The sequence below is a fragment of the Emydura macquarii genome, unplaced genomic scaffold (genome assembly GCF_026122565.2).
Source record: "Emydura macquarii macquarii isolate MOO-44397 ecotype Brisbane River unplaced genomic scaffold, CSIRO-AGI_Emac_v2 contig_1483, whole genome shotgun sequence".
Classification (NCBI taxonomy): domain Eukaryota; kingdom Metazoa; phylum Chordata; order Testudines; family Chelidae; genus Emydura; species Emydura macquarii.
In genome coordinates this window covers 2,215,596-2,223,712 of record NW_027131620.1, presented here as the reverse complement: position 1 = coordinate 2,223,712, position 8,117 = coordinate 2,215,596, and the positions used below count along the sequence as shown (strand labels likewise).

Genomic DNA, 8,117 nt, shown 5'->3' with positions numbered 1-8,117 from the left:
TGCTCAAATGAACCAATAACCTCTGTTTAAAGTGTCGAAAGGGCGGAAGCTGTGTCAAATGATTTTGTTTCTGAGAGTTTGATCCAATTAAGCCAAGAATTGAATTAAACGGTGGGCGTGGGCGGAAGGTGAAGGGGGCTGGCATGTGAGACCCAGGGCTCAGAGGATGGTGACAAAGGCAGGCCAGAAATTACTGCTGATTCGGAGTTTCTTTGCATCTTTATTGAGCCAGCGTGGGAGGAGGTGAGAGCTCAGCCACTGTGGTCAGTTACAGCTGGCCAGGAAGCAGGGCAGATGAAGGTGCACCACAAAGCTGGGAGGTTGTGCATTAGCTCACGGCCAATCCTAGCCCACCTCGTCCTCAGAGCACCGGTTCCTTCTTGCTGATAGGTCGCACTTGTAGCCCAGCCTCCCGCTGATGTGGCGCCAGACCATCCCATTGGCTTCTGAGGCTCCAGCTGGGCATTTCTGTTCTGGTTTGAATCCTGGTGGCTTGGCCAGAACACACCCCCAGCGGTGCTCAAACCTTCTCACATGGGGGGCCGCCCTCCACACTCACTTCCCCAGGGGAAGGCTCAGCTTTAGCCACTTGCAACTCCCCAAGTTCTGCAGATGAAGCAGCAGGAAAGGGGCTAGGTGCTGTGCCCGCCTCCCCCCTGCTAGCGCTGAAGGGTGACGCACGGGGGCTGTTAATCGGGGGGTGGCAGTAACATGGGGGGGGGAGACAGAAGAGCTCTTAGCTTTGGGAAGCTGCAGCAGTGGTGGAGGGGGCCGGCAGGGGGGGCCGTGTGTCCCTCTTTGGCTGGATGTTTTGTACCCACGAAGAGCCAAAGGGCACGGCCGGGGCTCCCGCGGCTGCTGGTGGCGCGATGACGGTGCTGTGCTTCTTCGGCGGGCTCTCCCGCAGGATGGGCGACAGCTGCTGCTCCTCCTCTTCCTCGCCCGGGCCTCCTCGCGCCACCCTGCCCAGCATGCATGCCAGGACGCACGCAGCCCCCAGGGCCCCGGCCATGGCACACAGGACGGCGCCCACCAGTCTGCAGGTCACCAGGGCATGGTTATACTCCACGGCCTGCAGGTCAAGCACCATAAACTCCTCCTCTCCGATGCCCTCCAGCTTCGGGGGCACCAGGTACCCTGTGGCCAGTGCTGCGGCGCCAATCAACAAGAACAGGGTTCCAGCCGAGAGACTCACCTGGGGCCGGGATGCAAAGGGCTGAGTCAGCATGCTACTAAGAGAGGAAAGGCTCTAACGCTGGGGATGGGAACAGAACGGCCTAGTGGTTAGGGCCTTGGCCTGGCACCCACGAGAGCTGGCTTTCTCTTCCTGGCTTTGCTTTTGGCTGCTCCCTCCCACTCTTTGTGCCTCCGTTTCCCCTCCCACCCTTTGTCTCTCCAGACTCTTGGCTCTTCTGGGCAGCGACTGTCTCTTGCAGCGCCTGGCACACCTAGATGCTTCTGTAAGGCAAATTAATAACACCAGCCCCACGGAGAGGAACCCCCAAAGTCCATACCCCTGCTGGGGAGAGCCCTGGGCAGCAACCGAAGGCCTGTGCCCGGCTGCTAGAGTCCCTGCACAGTGATCATGGACTCTAGAGTCAAATCCCCAGCTGGCAGGTCCCCTGGATTAGGCATTTGGGAAGGTGCTTAGCGAGACTGTCCCATCTCATACGAAGGGAGCAGGCCTCTCAATAAAGAGCCACTCCCTGGCCCCCTGGAAAATGCTCCTTGATGAGCTGATTCTGCTCCCAGGGCCTCTGCTTTCATCGCAGGATTGGGGCTGGGGCATCTCTGATTCTGCCGGGGGGTGACGAGGCTCGGAGCAGGTACGCCGTCGTGCCAAGGGGAGAAGAGCGCAGAGAACAGGTCAGTGCCCCTGGCTGATTAATTTGGGGAGGTGTCAGCTGATCTCTGGGCTACACTCAGCTGACCTGGTGGTGACCCTGCTCTCTGGCAGGACCAGGAGGGGAAGCTCTGGCTTAGCTGAGATCCTCCTGAATGCTGAGCGCCTTTCTCCTCTCGGATTAGCTGGTGAGTGGCGAGAGGCTGTGCCTTAGGGGCCCATCTCGCGGCGCTCAGCGTGCATGGGGCTGGCGCTGGGCGCACGGAGTCCAGACTCCTGGGTTGCACCCGCTCCGGCCTGAGGTAGGCAGGTCGCATCCTGGCTGTGCCTCAGTTTCTTCCTCTATAAAATGGGGCTCCGGATCCCCGCCTCCCAGGGCTGGGCTGCGAAACTGGGTTAATATCCGTGCTGGGAAGTGAGAGTTCAGATTGGGATCCAGTCCGGGTCTGGATCAAATAGCGTAGGCCCTCCCGCTGCCAGGGCTGCTTTCTCCTCCGAGTCCCTAGCACAGGGGTTCTCAAACTGGGGGGCGGGACACCTCAAGGGGTCATGAGGTTATTATGGGGTGGAGGGTCAGGGGCTGTCAGCCTGCGCGGCTGCGGGCCGGGTGCTCTGAAGGCAGCACCAGCGCCCAGCAGCAGTGCGGAAGTCAGGGTGGCATGGCCTGGGGTGGGGTGGGGTCGTCACAGCCTGAAATGTTTTCAAAAGGGGTCCCAGCAAAAACCGTTCGAGAACCTCTGCCCTAGCGGGTTCCTAGTGAGCAGCTCCCGTCCATCAGCACGGCGCTGCCTGCTTGAAGCTGAAGCTCAGCCTGGAAATGGGGTGCATGCTTTCAAGGGTGAGGGTAAGTCAGCAGCGGAACAACTCACTGAGGGCTGCGGTGATTCTCCGTCAGCGGCCAGTTTTCGATCCAGAGTGGATGGTTTCTACAGGATCTGCTCTAGTTCAAAGAGGGATTATCCCGGGGATGTCCCCGGGCCTGTGTTGGACAGGTCAGACCGGCTGATCGCAGTGGCCTTAGCATCTGTGGGTACAGCAGAAGCCCAGGGCTGGGCTAAACGGGGTTGCTGCCTTGCAGCGCGGCGGGGAGGGGATCCAGGGAGGCACGGGTTAGGGCTGTGCTGGCGGAGCTGTGAGGGGGAGGCCGGTGCTGTACCTGCCTGCCCAGCGGCACGGCCAGACGACAGCACTGTGCCAGAGAGCCAGGTGAGCGCCGACAGGCTGACCCAGCCGCCCTTCCCGAGCCTTGCCTGGCATTTCCAGCGTGTTGTGCCTCACCTTCCCCTGGCCCTGGGCGGCCCAGGAAACCCAGACGGGGTGGGGGAAGGAGCCCAGGCTCTTACTGTGGGCTGGAGAGTTTCGGGGGGAAATCCTGGGATGGGGGGCTTGACCTCCCCAGAGGTGATGCCCAGACGGGGTGAGTGACCCTTGACCCCAGGCTCTGGGAGTACAGCGCCGCCCGGCAGGGGCTAACGCCGCTGACCATGTGGCTCTTACCTTCCAGACGAGAGAGGGCCATCTGCCCAGGGCACGGGAGACTGGGGGCTTGTCCGCGTCGTCAGCCGGGCCGGCACCCGTGCAGTCCTCGTAGAAGAGGTGCAGGTAGGAGCGGACCCCGTACCACTTCCCGTGCTCCACACTGGGTCCCCGGCTGCAGCCGCACGACTGGTCGTGGGCAGACATGGGGCCTGGGGCGGGCGAGGGGATGGAAAACACCGATCAGGACGTCCCTTCCCTGCTGATGCCGAGCTCCGGGGGCTGCGAGCTAGTCCTGCCCCCCATGGGCACGGAGCTGAGGGGATACCCAGGAGACAGCTCCGGGCCCCATCTTCCAGCTGCAGCCAGACACTCATGTTCTGCTGGGTGCCATCCACTCCTCCGGGAGCAATCCCTGAGTGCAGAGCTGGCTTCTGCCTTTCCCGCCCTGTGAGCTGAGCACACCCCAACTGCCCACCGTGTCCGGCCAGGTGGTTAGTGGTTAGAGTACAGACAGACACCCCCGCCCCCAGACGCCGAGGCTCAGCTCCGCGCTGGGCTGATAACTAGCCAGGTGGCCTCGGGCGAGTCGCTGACTTGCAGCGTGACTCGGTTTCCCCCGCTGTGATGACCCTTGCGCCCTTCACCAGGGGCTGGGTGGCGAGGTTCAGCTCGTTCACGCACCGCGGGGAGGGAGGGGCCATGGGAACGTGCAGAGTCTGTGAAGCTCCAAGTCAGCTTTCCCCGGCTCTCACCCAGCGGCCAGGAATGTTCCCCCTCCTCTTTCTGAGCGTGTCCCACCCCCCCCACCTTGCGGGGCAGGACACCCCAGGCTGGGTGCCCCTCCACACTGGGGGCCACCTCCCTCCCACAGCAGGGTGGGCTCCGATGAGCTGGGGGCAGAGAGGATCGGGTTAGCCAGGGCTGAGGGGCTGACGGCCAGGGCAGGCGTGGGATAACGGTACCGAGGTGGCGGGGGGCCGAGGGGGTGCACATGGGGACAGGAGCGTGAGAGCGCCTCCTGCTGGTACCGAGGAGACGTTGCATTCTCAGCAGGCCAGCCCTGGGGTCCTGGGCCCTGGAGGAACTGCACTGGGCCCTTCCCGGCAGGGGCTGCCCGTGCTGAGCCAGGGCCCTGCTCCCATGGCTCCCCCACTCAGCCTCTGGTTCCCGCCCCATTGACATCAAGGGAGGGGGGGTCGGCCACGGGCTGCAACGGAGCCAGGACCGAGCCCGTCGTCCTGTGAGCAGAGCCAGCCTGCGGGACCTGGACAGGGCCAATGAGATTCTTTGGGGGCACCCCCCCAGGAGCCTGGGGGACCCTGCAGCCCCATTCTTGGTATGCCTCGGGCAGCCCGGGGGGGCAGCGTGCCCTTCGCGTGCCCATGCCGCCTGGCAATCGGTTCCGGAGTCACTGGCATTGGCGTGAGCAGAGACTGACCTCGACCCCTCTGGTGCCCCCACAGCTCGGGGGCCTCTTCTTGGGTCCCAAACCCCGGCCCTGCTGCTGCATTCTTGCTACGGGGCCCAGCCTCCCGCCAGGAGCCCCCAGGAGCACTGTGGGGCTACAGGAGTCCAGCTGCTTGCAGGGCCCTATATCAGGCTATCCCCAGTTACTCCATCACGTGAGCAGAGGGGGGGGGGGCGGCGGCGGAGGGGCTGGAACCTGAAGCAATCCCCCCCCCTCCGCTTTTCCTATAGCGCCCATACCCACCCTGTCCTGCCGCTGCCCACCAATCACCGTGTCCGCCTGCAGCGGGGCTGCTCCGGCATTGCCATGGGAACTGCCGCTGACAGCAGAGCCGGTGTAGCAGACACGGTGTGCGTGCGTGTGGAGGGGCTGGGAAGTGTCAGACCATCCCTGCTGGGCCCTGCAGGGGTACGAGGGGCAGGGGAGGGGGACCCCTCCAAGCCCAGGAGGAGGGGTTTGCTGAGGGTCTCGGGGCCAGATTCTTTGCTGGAGTAACCCTGGCGAAGTCAGCAGAGTGGGCCCCGAGGGCCGACGTGCTGTGTGCTGCTCCCAGAGAGGCAGGTCCCCCGCACCCACCGAGGCGTCGCCCCGACACAGGATGGCGGGACGCTGAGAGTTTGGGAGCCCAGGCCCAGGGCACTGACACATCCCCCAGCCAGAGAGACATGCCCTGGGGCCTGGCATGCTGGAGGGTCGCCCTGTACCCACAGGGTCTGCCTGCCAGGCCGTGGTGCTTAGCACAGGGTCATCCAGGAGGAGCAGCAGCCTGGCCATGACCCCTCCTCCCCAGTTCCAGCCGGTCAGACCATCCCTCTCTGAATGGGATGCGCCCTGAGTCTGAGGCTGGGTTTGTGGCTCCCAGGCCAGCCCTTCCCCGCTCCTGTAGGGAGAAGCCCCAGGCAGGCAAGAGGTTTCTTAACCTAGGAGCTGAGAGGGGGCCCTGTTGGCATCAGACACCACAAAGTCTCCCCCGCTCCTTGGCTGGTGAGTCACAGGCTAGTAAACGCCACGGTCTGCATCACTGCATCTTATCCCCCCCGCCCCCCGTTAGTTCCCCCCTACTCCCAACACCCCCCCTGCTGATCGCTCTCCCCCCCCCTTCCTGCAGTCCCATAAACTTCAGGGATTTTAGCACATCAATTTCCCCTTGTGCCAGGCGTGACCCTCAGCATCAGGCAGAGCCGGGTCCCCTGAGCCACGCCGCGCCACCTCCCCCCTGGGGTAACCTGCTGCCCTCCGCGGAGCTGCACCCGCTGCCCTTACCGCCGGCTGAGACGCAGCAGGTCCTAGCACATCCTTTCCCCTCTGCCTTCTGCCTCTGGGGATGGCCCCTTCGCTTGCGGGATGCCCTCCTCACCGGGGCCTGTGGCGGGGATGACAGATCTTGCTCCAACCGTATCCACACGGCAACGGGCACCTCCTCCCTCTGTGGCTGGCTGGGACACGGCGGGCGCTGGCTCGTGCCACGGCTTGGCGGCGGTGGGCAGCTGGTGTTATTCTCCTTTTCCAGGGGGCGTGAAAGGGGCGAAAGCAGGGCCGCGGGGGCAGGCGGGCCGGGGTAGCGAGGAGGGGGCGACAGAGAAAGAGCTGTTTACCTGTTGCAGCGGCCGGCTAACCGAGCATCTGCCTGGCTTTTCCCAGCCAGCAGACGCTTGTGAGAGGCTGACTCTGCACGGCCCCGGAGCTGAGCAGTGTCTGAGTCAGAGGAAGAGAGAGGATGCGTGGCTGTGTGTGTCAGCCAGTCTGAGGGGATGGGAGCACGCGGAGGAGCCGTCAGGCGCCAGCGCTGGGGAGCCCATTGGGCCGGGGACCCCCAGCCAGAAGGTGCCTCCAGCCCGGCGGTGCAGCAAGGGCCCACCTTGGCTGGAAGGGCAGCAGCGTTGGTGGCAAGAGGAGAAGGGCAGAGTGGAGAACCTCCTGGGCATGGGGCAGAGCTGCACCGGGGCACTGTTCTCTCAGGAGAGCCCAGCCAGGCTGGCAAGGAGGAAAATCTCCCTCTGCCCTGGAGTTTCACCAGCCACGTGAAGCTCTGAAGGCACGTTCGCCGTTTCCCATCGTGGCGTCACATCAAAGGCAGGTCCCTCGAAATCCATTGCCTTCCCCTGGGCTTGCACGGTGTGCCGGCAGTTACTGGCCAGGCCTGGCCTCTCTGGAGGAGCCACATTGTAAAGGGCAGAGCTGGGCATAGAACCCAGGCGTCCTGACGCAGAGCTCCCCCGCCCCCATTCTGAGACTCCCATCCCTGAGCTCAGCGCAGAGCCCAGGAGTCCTGCCTCTCAGCCCCCTGCTCTTGCTCACCAGGTCGTGACAGCTCCCTTCGAAGCAGTGCTCCAGCCCAAAGAGTTCAGACCGCAGCTTTGCTGGTTGTGCGGTGCTGAGTTTCAGCTGCTTGGCTGCTGGTCTCAGGGAAGGAAGGCCCCTCGCCCTGAGCAGGGGAGTCTCAGCGGAGCAGGGCCTGGCCCCAGGTTTGGAGCCATAAAGATCCTTTTTGGTCCCAATGGCTTTTCTCTCCTCCGGGTCTCGTCTCTGTGTTTCTCCCCCCACATCTCTTTCCCACCCCTTCTCTCTTCCGGGTCCTTCTCTTCATTTCTCCCCCACACTTCCACGCTGCCGCCCCAGCCTGCCAGCCTTCTCTTCCAGCGCCTGTTCTGGCATCTCCTCCCCTTCTTTAACGCTGCTGATGCAGCCGCACACGTAACCCACCGCCCACCGGTTCCTGCCTGGCGCCTGAGTGCCAGGAAATGATCTGCAGTTCCTTTCCCTGTGCTCTGATCACCTGGGGCAGAGCCAGCGCTGTGTAGCGACGGTGCCGCTAAGGAGCACCTGTTGGGGATGGCGCGGCTGTCCGCGGAGCACGCAGGACGTGACCTCTCAAAGGTCCTGTTGCTGGGGCTGAATCCTGACCCTGCATTCAGCCGATCACGGCAGTTGCTAAAGCAACATCTCTGCAGCTGATCTGGAAACTTTCTGTTTCCAACAAACCCGGAGGAAACCGTACAGCTGACACTCTGCTGCTAGGGCGCGCAGGTGAACCCAGCTGGGGGATGGCAGACGTGGGCGTCTCTGCCCCCCACTGTTCTGAGGCAGAGCGGCCCTGGATACTGGGCTGTAGGTGACCGTGGTGGCTGGGTTTGCCCGCTGGGGAAGGGGGGACATTATAGGCACAGAGACATGGCGCAGCGTTCCTGGGGCAGTGAGCTGGGGAGGGATTTAGTCATGGGGGCTGCTACGTGGAGAGTAACAGCGGGAATCAAGTGCCATGCGGGGCAATGAAAACGGGCAAAAACCTGCTGCTCTGTCACACTATTGCTGCCCGGAAGCCCTGCG

At 63.5% G+C, this 8,117-nt stretch overlaps 1 protein-coding gene across 2 annotated transcripts; it reads right to left on the bottom strand.

The window, feature by feature from the left end:
* Positions 1–200: 200 nt before the first annotated feature.
* Positions 201–7,368, bottom strand: NRSN2 (neurensin 2). 2 transcript variants are annotated; one of them, XM_067554577.1, is made up of 3 exons: positions 6,054–7,368; positions 3,341–3,531; positions 201–1,195 (listed from the first exon to the last, which is right to left on the bottom strand). In XM_067554577.1, exons 2-3 carry the CDS (start codon positions 3,524–3,526, stop codon positions 737–739), a joined length of 645 nt encoding a protein of 214 aa, XP_067410678.1. In that variant the 5' UTR covers positions 3,527–3,531; positions 6,054–7,368; the 3' UTR covers positions 201–736. The 2 variants fall into 2 exon arrangements, with proteins under 2 accessions (XP_067410678.1, XP_067410679.1); XM_067554578.1 differs by lacking the exon at positions 6,054–7,368 and adding an exon at positions 5,034–5,108.
* Between the last annotated feature and the right edge of the window lie 749 nt (positions 7,369–8,117).

Excerpts from the sequence above, each read along its gene's own strand:
- NRSN2 (XM_067554577.1), bottom strand. The coding sequence starts at position 3,526 with ATGTCTGCCCACGACCAGTCGTGCGGCTGCAGCCGGGGACCCAGTGTG. Across the intron at positions 1,196-3,340 it reads GGCCCTCTCTCGTCTGGAAG|GTGAGTCTCTCGGCTGGAAC; the intron begins GTAAGAGCCACA and ends TCCCGGCCCCAG.